This window comes from Musca autumnalis, unplaced genomic scaffold (assembly GCF_047663935.1).
Source record: "Musca autumnalis isolate F117 unplaced genomic scaffold, ASM4766393v1 scaffold_1, whole genome shotgun sequence".
Lineage (NCBI taxonomy): Eukaryota > Metazoa > Arthropoda > Insecta > Diptera > Muscidae > Musca > Musca autumnalis.
Genome location: NW_027411644.1, coordinates 138,949,195 through 138,975,572, shown reverse-complemented (window position 1 = coordinate 138,975,572; position 26,378 = coordinate 138,949,195). Strand labels below are relative to the sequence as shown.

General features: G+C 35.0%; 1 protein-coding gene across 19 annotated transcripts in view; it reads right to left on the bottom strand.

Annotated features, from left to right (window-relative positions):
* Nucleotides 1–26,378, bottom strand: part of Bili (FERM domain-containing protein 8 Bili) — a 1,367,054-nt gene that overhangs the window by 950,589 nt on the left and 390,087 nt on the right. For 16 of the 19 annotated variants that reach the window (XM_073956031.1, XM_073956053.1, XM_073956042.1 and 13 more), the window contains one exon: nt 948–1,280. The exons of 2 other annotated variants lie outside the window; for them this stretch is intronic. In XM_073956031.1, coding sequence (XP_073812132.1) covers nt 948–1,233 — 286 coding nt within the window. In that variant the 5' untranslated portion in view covers nt 1,234–1,280. Of the gene's footprint in view, nt 1–947; nt 1,281–11,184; nt 11,202–26,378 lie in introns of those variants that run through there. One more of the 19 variants, XM_073956004.1, reaches the window with a different exon arrangement.

The following is a 26,378-nucleotide window of genomic DNA, read 5'->3' as shown; positions in this document are numbered from 1 at the left end:
TATTTTTTTAACCAACAGTTTGGTGGCAGTTTGTATAAGAAATTCGCTGTGCGCGGATGGAAGCCTGTGAAAATAAATCAGTGTTTATGGGTAAAATAATGGTGCTTATACATTTTATGATTGGAGCCAAGTTTTGTAATTGAATCCAAACATCGGATAAGGGAGAAAGGGTATATTTTATTGGCCGAAGAAGCAATCGCATGGTAATAATATTTTGTATATTTGAAATATGCTATACGTATTTATTACATTTGATTCCAGATACCCATTTTCCGCTGATGATTTTTAATTTGACATGCGATTTTTTAATTTCACAATTAATGAAAAGCGTTCAACGATGTTCCTGCATTTTATATGAATGGGAGTTTTATTCGTTTTCTTCTATTTAAATTGAAGTGTGACGCTAAATTATTGTTTTGTTATAATTTTTTCCATTTCGTTTTCCTTTCATTTGTTTTTTCTTCTACGATTTATATTTATGTCTGTACCTAGCGCCTGTTGTTGTTTTGTGTATAGCATTTTTATACATTTCAATAAAAGAACCAACCACCACCATTTTTAAATGTGTGTGTATGTATCTATCTATTTGTGGTTTTGGGTTTGTATTTAACAAAAAATCAACAAAATTATAGTTGTAAATATGAACATCGATATCGATATTTACTTCGATATTTAACTAACCTTATTGTATATGTGAAAATTTTTTTATCGAATAAAAATTAAAAAGTCGATAAACCAGTTTGTTAATATGACAAATATTTTATCGATTGAAAAAATAAAATTCAAATTCTTAGCTAATATGAGAATTGTTTTTATTAAAATAATTGCTAATGTAAACTACAAATTGTTTTATCGAATATGATAGAATGTGACCAAATACTTATAATTCATCTTTTTCCTTCAATATATGGTGGCATGAACCAAATTGTTTCTCTATGTGTACTTACAAGATAAGCTGCGGTTATTATGCTGTTCAAAGTAGTTATTACTAACATCAGATACAAAGCCAACTATACAGTCAGACACTTCATCCGAAAGACTGTGGTTAAAATTACATTGCTTTACTGACATTTGTGAAAGTGTAGTCTCTGGTTCAGATTCATTATGAGAAGTATTTCCAACGATGGAATAACAAGAGGAGTTTGTCAAAGTGTTTCCTGTTGCTGATTGTACTTGAGAATTAGTCACTACCCGCTTTACGGTATACATAACAACATTAGGCGCACTTGACATTTAATAAGGTCGAATGTATTTGGTGATGGATTCAAGATTCATCGTGACTGAAAGTAACATACACACTTATTGGATGAATACAAACAATATTAACAAATATAGTAAATTAAACAGCCTAATTCCAGCCATTCTTTAGTGGTTTTAATTTTTAAGATGAAAGGTTAACTTGGATAACTTTTAGTATTTTTTCAAGAAAAAAAATTAATTTTAGGCACTCTCTACCGTAATATGTTCAATTTTTAATGAAACTCCATTAATATTTGCTCCGTACTTTTCGCTTTAAATTTCGGGTCGAACCTTTTATACCCTCCAACACGAGTTGTATTGAAGTAAAATTGAACAATTTATTTCCTTTTGTTTATGAAGTTAGTAAGGTCTTCCAAAACTAAGGCTTATTCCTATAAGAAGTGGAATATGCTAACTCAATAATTGGCAAATTAAAGGTATTTCGGTGCGAAGTATATATACAGTCAACAAAATAGCTGAAAACGTGAAGTACCCTGTTATGGGGCTTATACCAAAATTTCTTGAAAATAAGTTTTCTGACATCGTGAAATCTAAAACGCCGAATTACAGTTAGTTTGTGTTAAAAACTAGCTAAATGCTCAAAATAGCAAAAATTGGGATATAGCTGAAAACGTGAAGTACCCTGTTATGGGGCTTATACCAAAATTTCTTGAAAATAAGTTTTCTGACATCGTGAAATCTAAAACGCCGAATTACAGTTAGTTTGTGTTAAAAACTAGCTAAATGCTCAAAATAGCAAAAATTGGGATATACACCCGTTGTAGTACACGATTCCATTTATAATAAAATCAATAAAAATTAAAACGGAACACTTCTGTAGACAAAAAGCTCTACAAAATAATGTGTATGCCGGGAGCAAGCATAATTTAACAACTGTTCTGATAATTAATAATTAAAATATTACTTTTACCATAATTTCAACTTGTTAATAAACCCAATTTACTAAAATTAAAATAAAAGAATAATAAAAGTTTTAATTTCATCTGTGAATGTTTTAACTCTTGGTCGCATTGTATGTTTTTTTATGAGCCTCAATGAACTTTAACTTTAAAATCAATAAATTGTAGTACTCAATTCGTTTTATTTTATTAACCTCAAAAAATACCACCCAATGGAAACATTATTACCAACATTTGGACCCATTTTCACCCATGTAAACAAAACAAGGAAATGTCTATAAATTATTGGAATTTATAAAACTAATATTTTTAACATTTGATTAAATATTTTGAAAAACATGAATGAAAATTCGTTACATTTTCAATTTGAAAGTATCCATATCATTCTACTAAATGGATAATTACACGCAAAAAGTAGAATTCTTGCAAAAAATATTTGGGGTTGCTAAAAATTTATTGAAAAATAGAAGCTGTTTCAAACTTTTGTATTTGAAATCAAAGAAGCATATGTTTATTAGGGCTTTCATTTTTTCAAATTTAACAAAACATCACACATATTAACAAATATTGTATCGCTTCTATAAGAGGTGTTATAGTGTGCGGCAAGTTGTTCGGACTTGGAAGAGGTTACATATCATTGATATGAAGAAGTCTTTACGGGAAATGTTTTTTTTCTGCATGACATATTTTTTCCTCAAAAAATATATATCCCAATTATACATCGAAAATTGAAATATAAATATAAAATGTCGTATGGAATTTGACACTAACATTACAGCCCAGTTCAGTCAGCTGGGTATTGTTCTTACCTTACATTATTCTACCATGACCCATGTCAAAGACTAAATAGCAAAATTGCTGTAATCTCTGTAGGATATATCAAAACGTGGACTGTTACGGCGATTCAAAAATGGAATGTTTTGTACTCAGAACGAGAAATAGTGAACTTCAGCCAATGTGGCCAAAACCTTCAAATAAAAAAATTGGGATATACCTTCTATGGCGGCTATACCAGAACGTGGACGCGGTGGAGGATCAATAGTGTTTCATTCTACCAACGAAGACTTACTACTAAATTTAAGCCATTTCGGTGAGATAACACTGTGCAACAATTTTCGTGCCATTGACTGGGGGAATGGAAAATTTCAAGGTTTTGGGTTCTCAGACCAATTTTTTTTTAAAACCCCTTATATTTATATAACCAAAACTAGAGGCCGTGAGTGCCCAATATTTTGCGCTATACTTCGCAAGATTAAATATAATGCTTTGAAATTTGATAGAGACCTTTGAATTACATATAGAGTACTTAGCACAAAAATGGGTCATGTGGGTCCACTTTTTTGTATAGCCCCCATAAACATGCCAAAAATGATCAATATAGGCCCCGTTTTGGTATAGTCCTCATATACATAACTTTTAGCTATTTCGAGGGTCTTGGACACAGTTTAAAACTGATTAGCCTCTAATTTGGCATCATCGTTTACCAGGAGGAAGAATACATTATCCCCGAAAATTTTTTATGTGGATCCATGTTTCGCAGTAACATATAAGGGTACTTCCTGATTTTACCTATTTCGAAAGCCTTTACCACATTTTCCAATGGATTTGGTTGGACATTTGTACTTTAGTTTCTTTGGGAATAAAATCCTTATCTCCCCAATATAGGTGTATACTTTGGTATAGCCCCCATATACCTCTCAGATCTATGTCCCCATCCGATTGTCTTGGAGTAATACTCATACCAAAAAATTGGTCTGAGAACTCAAAACCCCTATGTGGTTTGGTTCTTCTGACATAATACCATCACCTCCATTTGAAGTTGTTCACTACCAAGACAATAACGGTTACCGTTATAACCCAGCTAGCATTTGGAAGATTGCTTTTTCAAAAATCACTTTGCGGAGTCTTTTTAGAGTCCTTTTGGTGATCAAAAACTGATTAAGTCGCTTGTATGATCAGAAAGGGGCTCGAAATTTAAAATACAACAACAAATGCGTAGCAACCACAAATAAATCTTGAGGAGTTTAAAATGTGACAACTTTTCTTTATTTATTGTCACATTTTGATCTGCATGAAGATTGATAAATGCTAATCAAAAAAGGGTCATGCAGGTGTTTGAAAAGTGATTATAATTATGTATATTCTGATCATATTTTGAACAGTTAGGTGATTAAAAACTGATTGTTTTTGTTTTACTTTTGTTTGGTTTTAAATAATTCTCATATACACTTTCTACAAAACTTTGATATAAATGTAACGTATAATATTAGGAGTATAGACAAACACAACACATGTTCAGGTTTTGCCAAGTGAAATGAAGAAGCAGTATACTTACCACCGCGCAACATAAAGGATAATTAAAAGAAATAACAAGGCAAAAAAGACAACAAAACAAAGGAAAGAAACAAAAAATAAAAAGAAAATTCTTTTAATTTATTTCGTCTAATAAAAAGACTCATAAATGACTCCCTAAAGACTCATAAACGATTATAAACATGACTCTAAAAAGAGTCCCAAATTAATCAACAAATCACCAATAAATGATTGAAATACGACTCGAAAAAAAATTTATATACCATCAGAAAATGGGAAAAAGTGACTCGAAACTAACGCAGAGGAAGACTCACTTGTGATTTGTTTAGAAGAGTCGACTGAGGTTATGTTTTCCTCCCGACAAAGGAGTCATTTATGATCAGAAAATGAGCTCATATTCCAGCTTTTTAATCGTGCACTCGGATCAAAAAAGACTCGAATTAGATTAAAATTTTCAAAAAATGCTGGCTGGGAAGGGAACTTTATCAAAAATAAAAAAATTGGTATAATGATTCAAAGCCATTTAAGGGTTTTAGTATTTCGATTTTATCGGTAGGAAATATGGACATTGGGAGGTACCGTTATAGCTTCAGCTCCAAAAAGGCATGAATAAGGCAAGCTGGCAGTTTTAATAATAGAAGAAGAATTATCATCTCCACCTTAGAAGCATTCATCGATTGTTTTGTAAGTATTCTTTCAAATTTACTTTGAATGTTGACATACGGGTGTTTGCGTAGCAAATAAATATGGAAAAAAGAGAAATAAAAACACAAAATTTTTGGCAGTAATAATTCAAAATTGTGTTTGATTTTATTGAGGAAATTGTAGTTTAATATTATCGTAGATAATATTTATCTTTGTATAATAGTCCAGTCAAAATAGACATTGAAATAGCAAAAATTCCCACAAAGCTGAATTTTGGTGGAGAGCTAGGGTTTGCCATTAGAAGCAACGTCCTAAAAGTCCCCATCGACACCATGTGTGCAAAACAAATTATTCGGGGTCAAAGGTCAAAATTTAAGGGTTTTTAGGTTTTCGGATTTATTTTTTGAAAACGGTTGATCTAATCAAAAAGTGACTAAAGTAAATATTGTAGACAGAAAAATTATCTACAAGTTTGACCCTTACAATTTTTTTCTTAGAAGGAACCATTCTTGACATATAGCTGTTCTAAAAAACACATGATTTTTATGCACTTATAAGGGAAATATGCACATATCCAGACGAACCGGCTAAAATAAGCGAAGTAATCGGGTCTGTCCCCCAAAAATATATATATTTTCTTGAAGAGCGAAATTATAGCTATCTTCTAAAAAAATTCCAACAAAATCGGAGTCTGTTTAACAGAGTTATTCAATGTTAGAGTCATTTTATGCAAAAATAGCCCATTTAACCCACATGTATAATCGAAAGCCCAACGGGAACGACCCCAACGAAAACTCTCCGATTTTTTTCAAGTTTTGTCCGAAGGTAGGATTTGTTGCGCTGATTACGGAAATATATAATTTTCAACGGTTGCGGATCCGGTTCGCCGGTTATTAGACCCGAAAGGCCAAATTTAAAAACCGGGTTAGACCCGGTTCTACTGAACCGATTACTGCAAAGTGGATATCGCTTGAAAGCTTACGGAAGTATCTAACACATAGTGTCGTTACTTTAACCGGTTCGCCTCATAATGTACTTACGCAGCTAATTTTTTATTTGACCTTTAGATCGAGATATCTCGAAAATGGTAAGTCTTTTTTAAGAATCATAAGGACCAATCTTGTAGACAATTATTGAATCTACAAATTTTAATTTAGCGGGCTTTTGCTAAGTATTACCGTTTTTGAGGAAAATTAAAAAAACTGAATAATGCCTCCAAAAATGACCTTTGACCCCGAATAACTTGTTTTGCACACATGGGATCGATGGGGACTTTTAGGACGTTGCTTCTAATGGCCAACCCTAGCTCTCCACCAAAATTCAGCTTTGTGGGAATTTTTGCTATTTCCCCCTTATACGCATGTCTATTTTGACCGGACTATAAGCTGTTGCTTGAGCGAAACTCAAGAACGAATTAATATGTAAACACAACGAAAAGCGTAGGTGTTGTAAAGTGGAGCTCAAAGCATTAGTTACTCGTTAGAAGTTTAACAGTACTACTTTGTGCTGTAAGCGCAAACTTGTACTTCAAAGTAGCAAAGAAATTCTTACGTATTCAAATTTATGAAAATTAGTAAAACGAACACAAAACAAAAGTTTGATTTTTAAATTAAACATTGCCGCCAGCATTGCTACATCTAGCCATATTGCAACAAGATAGAATTAAATACAATGTAAAACTACAATGTACAAACTTTTAATTCATTATATATTTTTAATTTTTTTAAAAAACAAGTACTCGGAGAGATTATTGCTTTTAACTGCATACATAAAAAGAGCTCGTAAAGCATGCAGGTCGCTGGACACCGTGTGGCTGCCATCACATTGGACATGTGCCGGAGACAACCCAACCAAAAATGGTGAGCTGTGCCCATGGGAAACCCGGACACGAATATGTTTGGGCCTTCATTATTCGGGGGTACACATCAGGACCAAGTAGCATGCCAATGCGACCAGCCCTGAAAAATTGTGGATCAGCCAACATCATGCCACCGTAGTGGTCCTTGACGGTCTCCGAAGCTGTTGCTGATGGGGTTATTATGTGTTGCAAGTTGGAGACCCTTGTAGCCACTAACAGTCTCTCACTCCGACTGTAAAACGATTCCAAGTTGAGGGGACAGTACTGGTCCCGGTCAACGTTGATCACAGAGAGCCGCATTGACTCCACCCATTGGTAGCAATGATACGGATGTATACCACCCCCGCGTATGCCTTTTCTGAGGCATAAGAAAATAAAAAAAGTTCGGCTACACAATCAGGCACATATTTGACCCAACGAGGTATTTGAATCGAATTAACACCCTGATAAGTTTCAACGAAATCTTATCTAACCAAATACGCTGCGCAATATTCTTGGGTACTACAATAACTGGGCTCAACAAAACTATAGGATTGAACAACTTATCAATCGCAGAGAGAACTTCCCTTTTCGTATAACTGGCAATTGGCTTGACATTAAGATACAACATATCTAGCTGAGCATTCCATCTGATACCCAGAGGCTTGGAGCTACTAGCTTCCACGAAGTTAAGAAGCTTAGAGTCTATCAAATGTTCAACGGTAAGAGGGTCTAGGATGAAGCGATCGTTAGATGTCTCAAGTCAAATTTGGAGGAACCTAATGCATTAATATGTTGGCCCTAGACCTATGCGCAGTCTCCAAATCATGATATCCCGTCAGGATGTCGTCAACGTACATGCACTTACGTAAAATGTGTGCCGCCAGTGGAAAATCGGATTCAGTATCTTGAGCTAACTGTAACAAAGTCCGAATGGCTAGGTAAGGGCACAGTTAACTCCGAAAGTTACAGTTTGTAAATCATAATCCTGTATAGGATTATTGGGAGAATCCCGAAACAGAATCCTTTGAAGAGAAGTGTGAGCTGAGTCTACCCGTATCTGACGATACATTTGGGTAATTTCACAATTAAAATTATATTTATATAATCTCCATCGAATTATGAGGAGGTCCAAGTCCAGTTGTAGAGTCGGATCGACGTGAAGAATGTAGCTGAGGCTTTTCCCATTAGATAATTTATTGGAGGCGTTAAATACTATCCGCAATTTAGTTGTTTGTTTATCGGGATAGATAACATGGTGATGAGGCAGGTAACAAACCGAAGAGTTTGTCGACGTTTCCAAAACTGTCTCATATGATCTAACTCTAACTATTCACGAACGACCCCATCGTATATTTCCTTAACTTCTGGTTTCCTAAGGAGTGATGCCTCATTACGAAGAAATTGTCTTAGACAATTCGTCCTGGGGTGTCCGAGATCAAGTTGGCCTATGAATTCTTTTTTAATGGGAAGTGATACGACGTATCTTCCATTAGAATCTCTACATGTGGTTCGTTTGAAGTGATCCTCACAAAGGAGACAATAATTTGCGCTTTGGTACTCCTTCTAGTTCCCAGAAACGAAGTAGAGTCTCGTTGAGCTTTTTTTCGTTTGAATATTTCACATTTGTTGAAAACGTTGTGACGTCACTAGAAGAAGCGATATTACTATTAGGGACTGGACCTGTAATAACCCAGCCGAAAACGGTTTTCTGTTTAACCAATAAACCTAATATATTGGATTCTATTCCCTGTAGAAGTATTTTTGGATACAAATCAGCTCCTATTAGCAGATCTACTGGACGACATTCAAAGAGATTTCTATCTGTCAAACGTAACTTTGTCATTCTAGAGGCAAGTTCTCGGGTAATGGAGATAGAAAGAAGATTGCCTGAGATAGTTGGAACTACCAATGCTGTCATTTCCATAAAGAGCGTCGTTTCTACAGGGGAACCTACACATAACAAACCGAAATAGCCTGATTTACTCCTGAATTTGTAGCTTGAGTTGAGGATGTGGCTATACTAAGACGCTGTTGTAACCTTTCTGTTATAAACGAGGCTTCAGAAGCAGGATCTATTAGAGCACGAGCTGGATACGTAATACCCCGGTGAACAAGGTTCACCATAGCTGTACCCAATAGAACTGTTCTGTATGAAGTATGGAATACATGCCTATTGGAACTCGAAATATGACCTGATGACGTTGTAGCGATATTTCGGTTAGATTGACTGGATTGGGAAGTGGTTGTATCGAAATCTGATTGCAAAGGGGGTTGTGACGTTGACGACTATTACTGGAACTGTTAAATTGTATCGTATATTGAACAACTGTGAGAGCTAGTACAATTCCTAATGACCTCGAGAAAGACAATTATTGCAAAGCTTGTGTTGTTTTTCTAGTGAAAATCGGTCGGCCGAAGAGCGCTTTCTGAAATTGCCTGCGACGCAGTATACAACACTTTTCACAAGAGAATTGTGAAGATTTGGATGGGGCCGCATTCGTAAAATGGCTCCTAATTTCTTCTGCTCTGATCGTTTGTTCGAATCGATTCCTTTTATATACCTAGGACAAGTAAGAGTTTTAATCCTTTCCGTTAGAAAGAGATCCAAATCTTCCCATGAAGACAACGCAGATTTATCCGTTATGCTTTGTTCCCACAGCGTAACTGTAATTTTGGGAAAACTAATATTGGGTCCCAATTTTCAGTAGCAATTTCATAAATTGCCATGGCAGAAACGCACCCATTTATACTTCGTTGTAAACCTTTCAAGCCTGCACTCGTCTCATTGTCAAAAAATGGAAGATCAAAAAGAACCTTGAGCTGGTTGTTAACCAGAATGCACACATTATCATTTCCTTTAAAGATTTCCAGGCTAAACTCATTTTTCTATGAGTGAGAGGTAATTTTGACACAATATTTCGAGCATCGTCACTCGTTTCATGAGCAGATTACACAATTTTTCAATATCGCCCAGGCGAGAATTATCAATATAAATAGCCGAATTATCAATATAAATGGTCTAAGATTAATACTATGCAAGCAACTAACAGCATTGGAAACAAAGTCATTTTGATGAGTTAATTGACCTTTAAAAACAAATCAAAGACTAAAAACCACAAGTATGCAATAAATTTCCAACAAAAATTGGTTGAAAATTCAATAATTGACCAAAAAACTGTAATTGAGACCAGCTTGCGAAAAAATAAACTTGAATTAAACAGTAAAATCCCAAATCAAAGCAATATCTGTCTCAAACAATGAGGAATTGGACAAAAACACTATTAAAAACTAACAAAACTATTTAATAAGCAGCAAAAACCAATAAACTGCACGGAAAATATGAAATGGAAGAAACTCTTTCTTTAAATGTAGCGAAAACTACACCAATTCGGGAAAAAAGTAGAAAAAAATCAAAATTCACTTCTTTCAGTGTGTGAAAAAACTATAATTTTCTCTCAGTGTATGCGGAACATACAATGCCTGTTCGATAACTTTGCAAGTAAAAAGTATTTGCAAGTTCTTGCAACTACTTGCAAGACTTCTCAATTCTCTTTTACTGAACAAGTTTGTTATCGAACAGCATTTTGTAAAAGTTTGTGCAAATTTGTACAAACTTTTGGGTTATCGTACAGACCTACCATCACTGATTAAAAACACCAAAAATTTTCAAAAAGTTCAACACTTTTCAAAAAAACCGAAATTATTTTGTAGAAAATTCGAAAAAAAAAATCACAAAATACCACTAGTTGAACGAATAGGAGGATATAGTGTATACGGACTGTACGATGCACACGACTACAAAATTTTAAAAGTATTTAAAATGTTTTCCAAAAATGTAAAATTCAATAAAAATCAAAATCCGAAATACATAATTTATAATTTACGGAATAAAAAATAAAATACAATATATTCGTATTTATCGAGCGCAGACTGTAAGTACACCACGATTTTTCAAAAAATTTTTATTCGCGTACGTATTCGTAAAAATACCTGAAAATATTCTCCAAAAAATTTTTTAATTTTATTTGACAAAAAATTATTACCAAAAAATGAATCACGCCACTTGGGTAAACCTATTCGTGTACATACAAATGTTCAATGTGGGAACAGTGAGAACAACATCCAGCACTAACAACAACAGTACTGGCTAATGCGGTTATGTGGTTCACTGAGTGCCTGTATATATTTGTTTTTGTATTTTTTCTTTAATTTCTTTTTATTCTTTACCCTTTAATTTTTTGTTGTAAAACACTATATAGTTCTCTTAAGGGAATATCACTTTGTATGCTTCCGATTAGGTTTGACGTATTGTAAGACGACTGTAGGTTATGCGATTCATTTTGAAATATTTTTTAGAATAATTTATTAAAAGGAAACACTCGCGGATGCACTCTTAAATAGAGATACGTACCTTCATTTTTTAATGATATTATTTGGGAAATGAGGGTGACTTGATGAGGGGATGGATGTGTGTTTTGATTGATTCTATGGAAATAGAAGAAGAGAACCCCTTTTTAAATTGTCGTAAACGATTTGGTATGCGGTTCGCTCAGGACCAAATGTTTGCGTAGCAAATAAATATGAAAATAAAATAAATAAAACTGAATTTTTTGGCAGTAATAATTCAAAATATGAATTGTTTTATTGATCGAAATTGGATTTTATATTATCGTAGATAATATTTACTTTTTGCTTGGGCGAAATTCAAGAACGAATTAAAAAATGTGAACAACGAAAAGCGTAGGTGTTGTAAAGTGGCGCCCAATGCATTAGTTACTCGTTAGAAGTTTGACAGTACTAATTTCTGCTGTAAGCACAAAGTTGTACTTCAAAGTAGTAATGAAATTCTAACTTACAAACACATCATATACTGTTATAACAACAGCAGGCTAATTACACTATGCATTTTACAAATCATACTATTTTGTAAGCATTATACCTTTGTGGGAATATTACTTTTCAATTTTCGACTTCATGTTTAAAAAATATTTTCAATTACATAGGCATTGATATTTATTTTTGTTTGTCAATGTTATGAAAATTGTCCACAATAGTTTTTAGTGTGTCAGAGACAATAGTACATGTAATTCGGAATTTGTATCAAATAACTAAAATAAATTTTGTTAGAAAATATTAAACCCTCGTTTTCTACATTGGTGACCCACGACAATTTGATTAATAATGGCGAATTCCGACTTCTCCGCTCTGCTTCTACACCCCCACCGATTGGAATATCTCGTGTTTGTGTAAAAATCCCACCATTTTCGAAGACAAATCCCAAGCTTTTGTTCCGGCAAGTTTAAAGCCAGTTTTTTAATGCTGGAATTACGCAGGACGAAGCGAAATACCATGTCAAGATTCCGAAGAAAGGAGATTACATAAATTAATGGAGAATGTCGAAGTGGGCGTTAGAAACCCATCTGCCGTGCTAAGAGAGATGCCCCAGCTATCATCAGGGAAAGTATCAGACGACATGCTCAAAGTTTTATGGTTTCAACGCCTACCAAACATGACTAAAACTTTTTTATCTGTAAGTTCCGTCAGCCTAGACAAACTTGAAGTCATGGCGGATAAAATAAATGATCACCTCGGCAATTCATCTATATCACAAGTAGGTAATGAGAATTCATGTTCGCGTTTTTATCGCATAGAAGGTCAAGTGAATGAAACTTTGAAACGAATCGATAAGCTGTTAATTAACCCTGGGCATCGTGGAAGAAGCAAGAGCAGACATCAAATTTCCAGTCAATCTCGTTATGCTTCTGGACGTATATGCTGGTATCATTTCAAGTTTGCAAGTAAGGCAACCAAGTGTCGTCCACCGTGTACATATAAGCCGGAAAACTAAAAACTCCTTGGTACATGGTGACGGATGAAGGGGTTTGATGTTTCATCAGCAGTTCTTCGGGTATAGCAGCGCGGATGCGTCTGTGTTACCTGCTTCCACAATAATACTACTATAAGAACTTATGGTGAGAAAATCCTTGAGCTGAATCTTGGTTTGCGAAGAAATTTTGCTTGGCCATTTATTATTGCTGACGTGCCACAATCAATTATTGGGTCAGATTTTCTGAAGCATTTCGATTTGCTATGTGGTGTTAGAAGATCCTGCCTAATTGACAAGAAAACAAACATGAGAACTGTATGCTCAATATATCGCACCTGTTGAGCTGAATCTTGGTTTGCGAAGAAATTTTGTGTGGCCATTTATTATTGCTGACGTTCCACAATCAATTATTGGGTCCGATTTTCTGAAGCATTTCGATTTGCTAGTTGGTGTTAGAAGATACTGAATAATTGGCAAGAAAACAAACATGAGAACTGTATGCTCAATATATCGCACCTGTTCAACAAAAGGGTAGCAACTCAAAATTTTGGGATTTTCACTTTTTTTTCAAAAAAACGATGCACAATAATCAACTCCACCCACTGTAAAAATTTCCCATTGCTTTGTCTACTCTTTCGCAAAAATGTACCGTTAAGTCACTCTTCATGAGTAACTACTTTTGTATCAACAAACGAGACGTAGTTTTAGTTGCATCCACGTGTTTCAGGCGTTTGATCGTTGTTTTATCAACAAAAGGGTATCATTTCGAGTTGCTCACCTTTTTATGTTACAACAGTAACCAGAAGTCACATATCATAACTTTTTTGTTGTTATTAAATGACAAAAAAATAATATTTAGTTCGTTCACAGCAACAAATTATAAAATAAACGTCCGTGTTTATTTTTTTAAACTGTGTGATGTTTGCTGACTTGGCGTGTTCATACCTAGAACATTATTCAGTTTATCTTCAACTGGAAGATAATCATTGCTATTCAAATATCGATGGCGATGGTAGTGGTGCAGGCCAATTTAGAGATGATTCTGAAGACAATTTTGAACCATCTGCAGTTGCTGTGAGCAGAATTAGAAATAGAAGCAGTTCAAAAGCAAAATAAAAGCTTCCAATATATAAAACGCAAAAAATGTTAAGGAACTCTGGACATGCTTATGTTTCAATAGGTGCTGCTAAAATAAATATAAAAGAAAGATATGTACAAGCCCCTTGTGGAGCAAAGTGTCGTCTTAAATGCACCGAGAAAATTCCCGAGAATTTACACAGTCAAATATTTAAAAAGTATTGGAGTACAGGCGATTTACAAAGGCAAAGAAAGTTTATTGTTAGTCAAACAAGCCAAATTAAGCCAAAATACAGGAACTGTAGCACTCAAGACATTCGCGGGTTAAAATAAGCATATTTCTTGACGATAAATTCAAAATGCATAAGGGTATGCAAGCAATTTTTTAAATCAACGCTTAACATAAATGACAACGTCATATCCACCGCTTTAAAATAAAGTGAAAAAGGCTTTGTAGAAATCGACATGCAAGGAAGACATAGCAATCATGCGAACAGTGTAAAGGTAGGGTCACATTAGGCAAATATTTGCCGAAAAATGACAAATATTTGTTTGCTTCAATCTGACCAGCAAATATTTTTCAAGGGCAAACAAGAAAACAGCTGATTTTGGGGAAACAAATCCATTTGCCAGCAAACAAAAAAATTTCCAGTTTGCCCATAATGTGAACACTCTTGAGCAAATATTTTTCACTCTTTTGTGCAAATATTTATTTGGTCTTACAAAAGTTTTGTAAGAGCAAACAAGGGCAAATATCTGCTGAAACACATTGTTGTCACCTATTAAAAAATCATATTATGAATATAAAAAAGTTAACATTACTTGTAAATATGTAATACAAAGCAAATATTTAATGAATAAACAATTGAAAGGTGAGGGATTTATATATGTATGTAGGTGTGTGTGTATTCTCTGATACTGAATGATGCCCAAAATCAATTTTTCCGAATTCTCTGGACCAAATTTGATAACATTTTAGTTGCAGATTTGTTAGGTATAGGAATAGGCGACGGAAAATAGAAGAAGCAAAACGCGAAATTTTATTGTGAAATCTATCGTTGATGGATGTCTTGGAAGTAGAATACCGCTAACCAAACCTATTTTGGAAAACCTCATAATTAGAGAAAATATTTCTAAATTTAGTCAGTGGGACTGGAAAAATGCCATGAACATTGATTTCAATGCTTGCATTACAATTAAATAATTATTTTGGTTATTAGTGTACTACTTCGTGGATTTATTTTTTAGTGTCTATTGTCTTCAAGAAGTCGGCCAATTTTTACAAAAAACTAAATCTTTATCACGGTGCGCCTCAACCAAATTTAAATGGTAGGTGCTTACACCTGGGAAGTTTCGTGGATTCTGAAACGCGTTGCCGTTTAAAGTTCATATTTTTTGGGGTTTTTTAGGTGTTTTATTTTGCTTGGAAACAGCAAGTCCTATCGAAATGGGACTAAAGAAGGCGTTGAATGGAAATTCTCTTCAATGATTTTGCTTGAAGTCTTATAGAAATTGGACTAGAGATAATCTTATAGCTGTGAATATTTTCTACAACTTTTGTAATTTTTTCCTAGATTGTAATATTTCTTGAGATATATAACTTTAAATTGTGACATTGCAGTCACATGCAGTTATAAGCAGTCGATGGAGTCAGTGCATTGTCCCAATTTGAACTTCTATATCTCAAACATTGTAAACAATAGGAAAAAATCATAATTGTTGGAGCAGATTATTTTATGTATTTTTTGTTCGTTTATATTGTATTTGTTGGGTCTTTTATTTTTATTTCAATTTAAAAATTATTTTAATTTAACATTTTATGCGGCCCACCTTAATGTCCTATTTGTTCGTCCCACCCTAGTATTGCAAGTTCGAGTTTGTGTTTTGTCAGGAATACATTTTCTGATTTTGTTTTGTGTTATGTCCGTTTCAACGAGAAGCAATAACAACATTGCCTACTTATCGTTTAGGCATCTGTATGTTTTGCCTTCTTCGTCTGTTTTGTGTTGGATGGGCAATCACAACAACAACAATGTTGTTATGATTTTTGGTCAGTTTTGTATGTATGTAATGCTAACATACATATTAATAACTGTGGCCCTTCGATCTTGTTTTGTGCGAATTTCGCTTATTCGTATGTTTGATATGATTTGTTATTCTTTGTTTATCTTGTTCCTATTCGATTCTGTTCCCCTTTATTATGTGGCCCTTTAAGAACGGATTGATATCATATGTTTTTTAGTTGACAAATGACCAGCTAACCAAACAAACAATAAATTGTGAAGTTTCAAATTGGAAAAATCAAGTGTTTTTATTTAATTCGGTTTCGGGCGCAAATTTAACTTTCTATGCGAACATTTTGGCGACCGTGACAGGACGGTAGTCATAAAATTAAAGTAAATTAATTATTAAAATAATTAATTGAACAATAAAGTGGAATAACAAATTGTTGTGTTTTTCGTCGTTGTCGTTGTTGTTCTGCACATTTGGTGTAACAACAAATCCCAGTAATTTGCCGCTTTATAACCAATCGTGGTTTTTGATTAATTTTAATTTCTGCCGTCGCTCTTAATTTTGTTGAACATTTAGAAAAGAATTATCAAGTTCTTTAACAGAAAGTTAATATTTTGTGGCTCGAAGAAATTTGCTGTTACGCAATCGCAATTGTTAACACATATACAAACATACATACAAATTGCAGTTCGTGGAAAATATTGGAATATACACGCATACTAGTTGTTTTTCTAGTTTATATTAGACAATAAAATACATTATTGAGTGAAAATCAGTGCATTTTCATAAACCTTTTGGCGCTTTTATTTTAAAATAGAAGCCAAATTCTCTTTTGTTGTTCGTTGTGATTCTCTTGATTTTATTTCTCAAAATGCCAAAAGACAATATTGACATCGTAGAAGAGAATGCTATTGATTCGGAACTAGCTTCTCTTAAACAACAACGTAGCTCAGTGAAAAAGAACATTTCTAACATACAGAAAAAAGTGGAAAAAGATGGATCTAAAATGGATTCGACCATTTTAGAATGTCGGCTAGAAATATTGGACTCGTACTTTAAACAATTGTGCACAATACAAAGTCAAATAGAAGCTATTAATGCTAATGACAATGGAAGAAGTGATTTAGAAGAAACATTTATCGTTACAAAATCAAAAATATTGAAGTTATTGAAGAAAAGTCGTGGTTCAGTGTCAGTGGACAATAGTTTAATGAATATTTCTATGGCTTGTGGTTCCAATTCTCGGTTACCTTCACTTATGTTGCCCAATTTTGATGGAAAATATAGTGAATACCAAAGATTTATCACAGCGTTTACTAATAGGGTACATGATAACCCGACAATAAGTGTTATCGAAAAATTCAACTACTTGTTGAACTGTCTTTCGGGTCCAGCTTTAGCTGTTGTGCAACCATTTCAAGTTTGTGAAGAAAATTACGAAAAAGCCTTAGAAAGACTTCAAGAAAGATATGACAATAAAGTGCTCATATTCTTAGAACATATCGAATCGTTGTTCAATGTCCCACAAATGAAAAAGGGTGAAAGTGTCTCATTACGCCATCTTATTGATACCGTATCTGCTGTTCGTGGTTCGTTGTTGTCGCTCGGATCAGAGGCGGATGTTATGAATGCAATTTTAGTGCATATGGTTCTATCGAAAGTGGACAATGAAACAAAAGACAATTATGATGAGAAACAAGATTTTAAATCGTTACCCTCATGGGATTTGTGCTACGAACTTTTAAGTCGTCGTTGTCAGTTTCTCGAAAGCCATAGAAATAGAACTGAATTTCCTGAAAATATAATTCCAAACAAACCTAAATCTCCTAGATTCAATCGGTCGGCTCATACGTTTGTCAACTCAAATTCGAACTGTTCATATTGTAACTCAAGTGAACATAACCTCTCAACTTGCTCGTCGTTCGCTAACATCGTTGTTTCGGAACGTTTTAATTTCGTAAAACGTAATGGACACTGTATTAACTGCCTTCGAAAAGGGCATATGGTCTCGAAGTGTTCCTCAAAATCTCGATGCAGAGTTTGTGATTCTGCACATCATACTCTATTGCATATATTTAGTAGCCCAGAACAACATAGTACTTTAAATTCGAATAATAATTCACCGCAACCGTCAACCAGTGGAAATCCAATTTCGTTAGTGGCTCGTTCATTCAAGAGAGCAATAATTCCGACTGCAGTGATTCTAATGAAGGACAATTGTGGTAACTTTCAGACGGTAAGAGCTTTACTCGACTCATGTTCCGAACTCAATTTCGTTTCGGAGGAAACAGCAAAAAGGCTGAAATTAAAATTTAAACCGTTTTCTCAAGAAATCTCTGGAATTGGAGAAGTTCGGACAGCAATCAAATTTTCTGTCGATGCGACCATTAAATCCAGAAGTAGTTCGTTCCAGTGGTCCTCTAATTTCGCAGTGACAAAAACTATTTCGTCTCGTCAGCCTGGAGAGTTTCTCAATAAAACGCAGTGGAAGATTCCTCCGAATATTGAACTTGCAGATCCGTTGTTCTACAAGCCTCAACCTATCGACGTGCTCCTGAGTGCCGAAGTGTTCTTCGACTTGTTGTTGGATGGCAGAATTTCATTGGGAAATGGTCTACCATGTCTTACAAACACAGTTTTTGGATGGATAGTTGGTGGTTCATCGCCTAGTCGTTCCAATTCAAATTCGTTAATGTGTAACTTAATCGTAAGTACACGAGAACAAAATATTGATGAAACATCGAAACAAATCTGGGAAATTGAAGAGTATTCCAAATCTTCTACACCATACAATGAAGAAGAACAAGTTTGCGAAGATCACTTTATCGAAAATAGTCGTTTTGATTCTTATGGAAGAGTAAAAGATCGTCTTCCATTCAAGAAATTACCCAATTATACTGGTAACTCATTTGAAATATCTCGTAGACGTTTTTTGTCGCTCGAAAGACGACTTGAACGTGACTCAATTTTGAAATCGATGCATGAAGAATTCATGCAAGAATATGTGTCGCTCGGACACATTTCGCCCTACACTCAATCGTTGGATAGTTCGGTTTTTGTTATACCTTATCATGCCGTCCTCAAACCTCATAGTAGTTCCACAAAACTTCGAGTCGTATTTGATGCTTCAGATGGCACTTCGTCGAATCATTCGTTGAATGATAAATTGATGGTCGGTCCAACAATACAAGAGGATTTGATCATCACACTCTTTTCGTTTCGCTGGAACACATACACTCTCACTGCAGACATTTCGAAAATGTATCGGCAGTTTCGTATTGGAGAACCGGATAGAAGCTCTCAACTCGTTTTGTGGAGAAGTAACAAAAATGATAATATAAAGGTATTCCAATTGAAGATTGTTAATAATGGCTTATCGGCCGCCCCATTTTTCGCAAATCGTATTTCGTTTCTCATTACAGATAAAGATAGCACACCTCATCCAAGTGGTTCGGAGGTCTTACCAGAAGATCTTTACGTCGATGACGTTCTAACTGACGCCGATAGTTTCGAAACTCTAAACCTCTAAGGGGACGAGTTAATCCAAATCTTGAAATGGCATGGTTTTGAATTGGCTAAATGGAATTGCAACCATGCGTCGCTCGCTTCGGATGATGATACAAACACCGTCATAAAAACATCGGACAACAACATTATCAAACCCATAGGTCTGTCCTGGAAAACTCTGCAAGATGTCTTCCTTTATCGCTTCGAGTTGCCCGATGTCACAAATACTACTTTGTCGTTTGTATCCAAAAATGTACAATTTTCTTGGTTTTTGAAGTTTTTGAAAGCTGATGCCAGCAAGGTTAAATCTTTAATTCGTCGTGCTGTCGTTTTCCTCAGTAAACCGTGGCTCAACTTAAAATACAAAACAGGAAATTTCGTCTCATCGTTGCGCTTTTGGACTAATTCCAAAATATTACTTCATTGGCTCAAACTCAATTCGTCTACCCTGAACTGGTTTGTGACTAATCGTGTCACAAAACTCCGTGAAAGAGCGAGGAACATGTTTTGGAAACATGTACAAGCAATAAGTAGTTCAATTGTAGTTGTTGCCCACTCTGAAACTACTATTTGTGGAAGTAACGCATTTCCTGTCATTCCGGATAAGCATTTATCTTATTTGAAATGTGTTCGAATAATTTGTTTTGTCTTTTATATTTTCAACAGATACCCAATAGATCGTTTCTTGAAACTTATAGATGTCGCCAATATACTTCCATCGGAAATAGAAGTTGTACTATGGAAAGTCATCTCACTGCACTGTTACTCAACATTCGACGACAGCGTTCAGGAGTCATTGCCGACAATTGCATTGTTTTTGGAAAACTTGCAAGAGAGTGCTACAGATGTTAACTGGGTTCCAATTCCTAGTCGCCCTTTCCACACAATGTTGTCCAACAATGGTTTCTGCAGCTTTCGAATACATGCTGATGTCCAACATATTAATGTCGTTCAACATCTCAAGAATTATCAAATTATCCACTACATGCTTTTCTTGAACCTTAGATGCTTCAACGGGCACATCCCCCATGCACATTTAATATTTTTTGTCGATTATTATTGTTGTAATTTATTGTTTGTTCAATGGGTCAATATTTCCTTTTATTTTATTATTTAATTTAAAATTATTACTTTTCCACACTTTGAACGGCCCACCCTAATGTTTACTTTATTCGTTCCACCCCAATGTGTGTATTTCTTGTCATTACTCCCTTTTGTGTCGTGTTCGTTATGACGAGAAACAACAACAACAGTGCCTACATACTGCTTAGGCATTTGTCTGTTATTAGTTTCGTCGTTCGTTTTATGTTTGAAGGGCAATAACAACAACACTGTTGTTTCGTTTGGTCAGTTCTGTTTGTATGTAAATTCGTGCATACAGATCAGCAACTGTAGCCCTTTATATTGTTTTATTGTGTGCGATTATTCGTATTTTAATGTTTTGGTCGTTCTTTCTGTTCTATATGTTTCGATTCAAATCGTTCCCTTTTGTTGTGTAGCCCAAGAAGGGATTAGAAAATAAGAATTTTCAGTTGACATATAGCCGGCAAAACAAGCAAACAAATAAATTGGAATTTTAAATTGAAATAAAACAAGTGTTTTATTTAATCGCTTATTCGGGCGGAATAAAATAAAACTTTCTGTCAAACATTTTGGCGACCGTGACAGGAATGATGATACTGAAATCATCATAAAAACATCGGACAACGACATTACCAAAACTTTAGGTATGTCCTGGATACCTCAACAAGATGTTTTCCTATATCGTTTCGAGTTGCCCGATATCACAAACCCTACCAAAAGATCTATTTTGTCGCTCGTATCCAAGATTTACGATTTGCTTGGAATTTTGAGTCCCATCATCATTCGTTGTAAGATTTTGCTGCAAGAATTGTGGGTTCAGAACATTGGATGGGATGATCCACTCAATGATCATCTCAAGGCTTTGTGGTTCCAAATAAAAGATGACTTGTCGTTCATTCACCAAGTAGAAGTTCCACGATACGTTCTCACTTCGCCTGATCGGCTTGGTGAAATCCATGGTTTCGCAGATGCTTCTCAACGTGCCTATGGTTGTTGCATCTATTATCGTGTCTCGGAGAATGGTATGTTCAAATCAACATTACTTATTGCCAAATCGAAAGTAGCTCCCATCAAAGCCCAATCTCTACCTCGTCTCGAATTGTGTGCTGCCGTTTTGCTTAGTGAAACGTGGCTCAAAATCAAACCAAAAATAGAAAATTTCGTTTCGTCGTTGCACTTTTGGACAGATTCCAAAATTGTCCTTCAGTGGCTCAAACTTCATTCGTCGACTTTGAACTGTTTTGTTGCAAATCGTATCTCAAAACTCCAAGAAGATACAAGAAATGTATTTTGGAGACATGTTCCGACGAAAAGTAACCCAGCTGACATCGTATCTCGAGGCTGTTCTGCTCAAGAGCTCTCAAATACAATTTGGTTTCGTGGTCCATCGTTTCTTCAAGAAGATGTTTCGAATTGGCCTGGTACAGAAGAAGAATTCACTCTTGATGTCCCAGAACGTAGAAAAGCTGCAGTCTTCAAAGCCACAACCTGTGGAAAGAATGTCATTTCGGACATTCTCGATAAGCATTCTTCATATTATAAAGTAATTCGAATAATCGCTTATGTTTTTCGTATTTCCAACAGGTGCCCAGTAGATCGTTCCTTGAAGCCCATTGATGTCGTTCATGTACCTCCATCTGAACTTGAAGATGCGTTTTGGAAAACAGTTTCGCTTGTGCAGCAATCTTGTTATGCTTTGGATCTTCAGGCACTGGAAAAAGGCAACGTCGTTCAACCGTCGCTACAAAAATTGACTCCATTTTTGCATTAAATGGAAATTGGAACAAAAGAAATCAACATACTTAGAGTTGGCGGACGTCTAGCAAATGCTGAAATCCCTCTTGATGCTCGTTTAACTGCCTTGTTGCCCAAAGATCATCGATTCGCAAAGTTGTATGTTGAGTATTTGCATCGAAAGCATCTGCACGCAGGCCCAAAGGTGCTCTTGGGTATATTGCGTCAAAAGATTTGGATCGTAAACGCCAGAGAAGTTGTGCGAAAAGTGGTTCGGAATTGCGTACATTGCTTCCATTACAAGCCAAAACTGTTGGGGCAAATAATGGGCTCAACGTCCATTTCTCGTGACTGGAGTTGACTTTTGTGGTCCTTTCATGACGTCATACCGAATACGTGGAAAGTCGCCCTACAAAACATACATAGCTGTTTTCGTTTGCTTCAGTTCCAAAGCAATTCATTTGGAACTCGTTTCGGATTTGTCAGCAAACAATTTCATATTATGTCTCAAAAGGTTCGTTGGTAGACGTGGTCTTCCCCAAAAACTCTTTTGCGACAACGCTACAAATTTCGTTGGAGCCCACAATAAGCTCAAAGAGCTAAAGGAATCGTTTTTCAAAGATGAAGTTGTCCAAAAGATGAAGTCTGTTTGCTGCCAAATGGGTTTTGAATTCAATTTCATACCCCCTCGTGCCCCACACTTCGGCGGATTGTGGGAGGCTGCTGTCAAATCGACAAAAACGTTGCTCATAAAAAACATATCGGAGTCGTATCTCACTTTCGAAGAATTGCAAACACTCATTGTCGAAATTGAAGCAATTCTGAACTCTCGCCCAATTGCTCCTATGTCAGATGATCCCAACGATGGTGAAGCGCTAACACCTAGTCATCTCCTCATTGGTTCGTCGCTCATTGCAATACCTGAGAACACTTTAGATGTTGCCAAACCATCCCTACTTACTCGATGGCAACGCATTTCGTATTTGAAACAACAATTTTGGCATATCTGGTCCCGTGACTATCTTCTGTCTTTGCAACAACGGTCCAAGTGGTTCACAGAGAAAAATAATATAGAAGAAGGCCAACTTGTCGTAGTTCATGAAGATAACACACCCCCTCAACAATGGATATTGGCTCGTGTGACGAAATCCATTTATGGCCGAGATGGAAAAGTACGTGTGGTTGAATTGAAAACGAAGAATGGGTCCTGCTGTCGTCCAATCCATAAAATCGCTCCACTACCAGATGAACATGACGCTTGAAACTTGACGCTTCAACGGGCGGAGGTTGTTGGAGCAGATTATTTTATGTATTTTTTGTTCGTTTATATTGTATTTGTTGGGTCTTTTATTTTTATTTCAATTTAAAAATTATTTTAATTTAACATTTTATGCGGCCCACCTTAATGTCCTATTTGTTCGTCCCACCCTAGTATTGCAAGTTCGAGTTTGTGTTTTGTCAGGAATACATTTTCTGATTTTGTTTTGTGTTATGTCCGTTTCAACGAGAAGCAATAACAACATTGCCTACTTATCGTTTAGGCATCTGTATGTTTTGCCTTCTTCGTCTGTTTTGTGTTGGATGGGCAATCACAACAACAACAATGTTGTTATGATTTTTGGTCAGTTTTGTATGTATGTAATGCTAACATACATATTAATAACTGTGGCCCTTCGATCTTGGTTTGTGCGAATTTCGCTTATTCGTATGTTTGATATGATTTGTTATTCTTTGTTTATCTTGTTCCTATTCGATTCTGTTCCCCTTTATTATGTGGCCCTTTAAGAACGGATTGATATCATATGTTTTTTAGTTGACAAATGACCAGCTAACCAAACAAACAATAAATTGTGAAGTTTCAAATTGGAAAAATCAAGTGTTTTTATTTAATTCGGTTTCGGGCGCAAATTTAACTTTCTGTGCGAACAATAATGGTCAATCGTGTATAGAATTTTCAATGCTACATTTTCACTTACGGTTTCCAAGCCAAATCTTGAACGCCTATAAAGACCCGAAAAATGTGAACTTTGACCGCGACATATTTTAATATCGCTTAGGCGATTTTTTGTTTTTTGATATTTCATTGAACATTGTAGTTTCAAAATCCGAAAAAACTTCCCAGATGTAAGCACTTTCCATTCCAAATCGATTCAGGCGCACCGTGTTATCTGTCAATTTTAATAAATTAACACAAAAAATCCTTTTTTGGTTTTGAAAACATTACATTGCAAACTAAAAAGTAAAAGCTGTTAATAAAAATAATTTTCCAAAGCACAATGTCAATGTGCTATCATATACATACATATGTATGTACATACATTCGCAACAATACGCAAATAAACTCATTCCGACAAGGCACTCATTGCCAAACAGATTTTATTCTCATTCTCCACAACAAACAATAAACGAAACGCCATATTTTTTATTTCTCTCTTTCTATTTTTCTAGTCCAAATAAATTTATGTTTGTCGACAGTGTGCTCAAACAGTTTTTGGGAGAAAATATTTTTTCAAATGTGAACACATGGCAAACATGTTTGCCCGTTGCGTTATTTGTCACTGTTTGAGCAAACAAAATAGGCCAAATATTTGCCTCTAATGTGAACGCAAACAAAAATTTGCATGAAATTCACATTTGTTTGGGCAAATATGAGGAAACAAATTTAGAGCAAATATTTGCCTAATGTGACCTTACCTTAAGAGAATTTATTAAAAATAAACCAAAAGTATTCGAGACATATACATGGACTACAAAGAACACCGTAACTCAGAGAATTTAGACCGTGCTTGTAGAATTATGTTCTACAGAATATTTAAGGAAGAGTTCAACATATCATTTCTTAAACCAAGAAAAGATCAATGTGATCTTTATAAATCTTTCTTAAATTCTTATGAAAATGAAAAGCTATTTAAAAGGGGTTTACACATTACATCTAGAAGAAAAAGAACTATGTAGAAAAGAACCTCGACAAGGAAAAATGCTATACAGCTGTGCATGATCTTCAGGCAGTTCTTCCCTTACCAACGGGATTTTCTCCCAGTTTTTATTATAAAAGCAAAATTAACTGCTACAACTTAACCATTTCTGACATTAAAGCTAAAAATGTGGACTGTTTCTTTTTGGACCGAAGCTGAACGAAAGCGTGGGTCTAACGAAATTGGAACATGTGTTCTCTAGTATATAAAAAGTTAGAAAATGCTGAAAAGTTGGATCTCAATTATTAATATAACAACGGCTGTGGGCTGCAAAAACATAAATATTTGCTCTCAATGTACTTTTATGCAATTGAAATGAATCATTTACGAAGCATAACCCCTAAGTATTTGATTCAAGGTCACTCTTAAAACAAATGCGATAATGCCCACAGCGTAATCGAGAAACAAGTGACCAATATATTTTATTTATTTATTCAATCCAATATATTTTATTTATTTATTCAATCCATATACTAATACAAAAGCCATCAAGGCCAATAAATAATATTAACAAAATCTTAAATTCCGAGTAGAAATAATTATAAAATCTATTCTTTAATTGGCTCCCCAGCCATTAAAAAATAAAAATCAAGAAAGAGAAAAAAAGTATAGCTAACAAGTGGCCAATAACCAGCAAACATAATTACAGTACAATAAGCAAGGTACATGTCGAGTTTCAATATTCCAACCAAACACAATATAAGTAATTTAATAGACTTTCATAGACTCTAATAAAAAGCGGGAAAATTGTTACATAGCAAACGTCATGGAAGACAAAAGAAAATCAAGCAATGAGCACAAACATTGTGAGCAAGTCTATATTTCAGGTTGAGAAGTAATATGATCACTTTAATATCAACTGCTATAGAAAGATCCGAGTACCATGCACAGTTCATGAATCAGAACATGATAAATTTTACGATTTAAAGTCCCTACAAGAAGAATGGGGTCAGAATTTCATTATAAAGGAATCCAACCAATAAGTCGATTGGCGTAATATTAAGGTACTACGAGTAAAAAAGGAAAATACATCTTCATCTCTCTACAAAACTTCTTATAAAAATCAAGACTTTATAAAAGTGTTTGTAGAAAAACAACAACAACATAAAGCCTACTACTCATTGGTGTATCCTTATAAGGGTGGAGCGATTTGAATACAATCACGGGCGCCGGGAATTTCTGATTCCTGGGATTGCGGTGAGCAA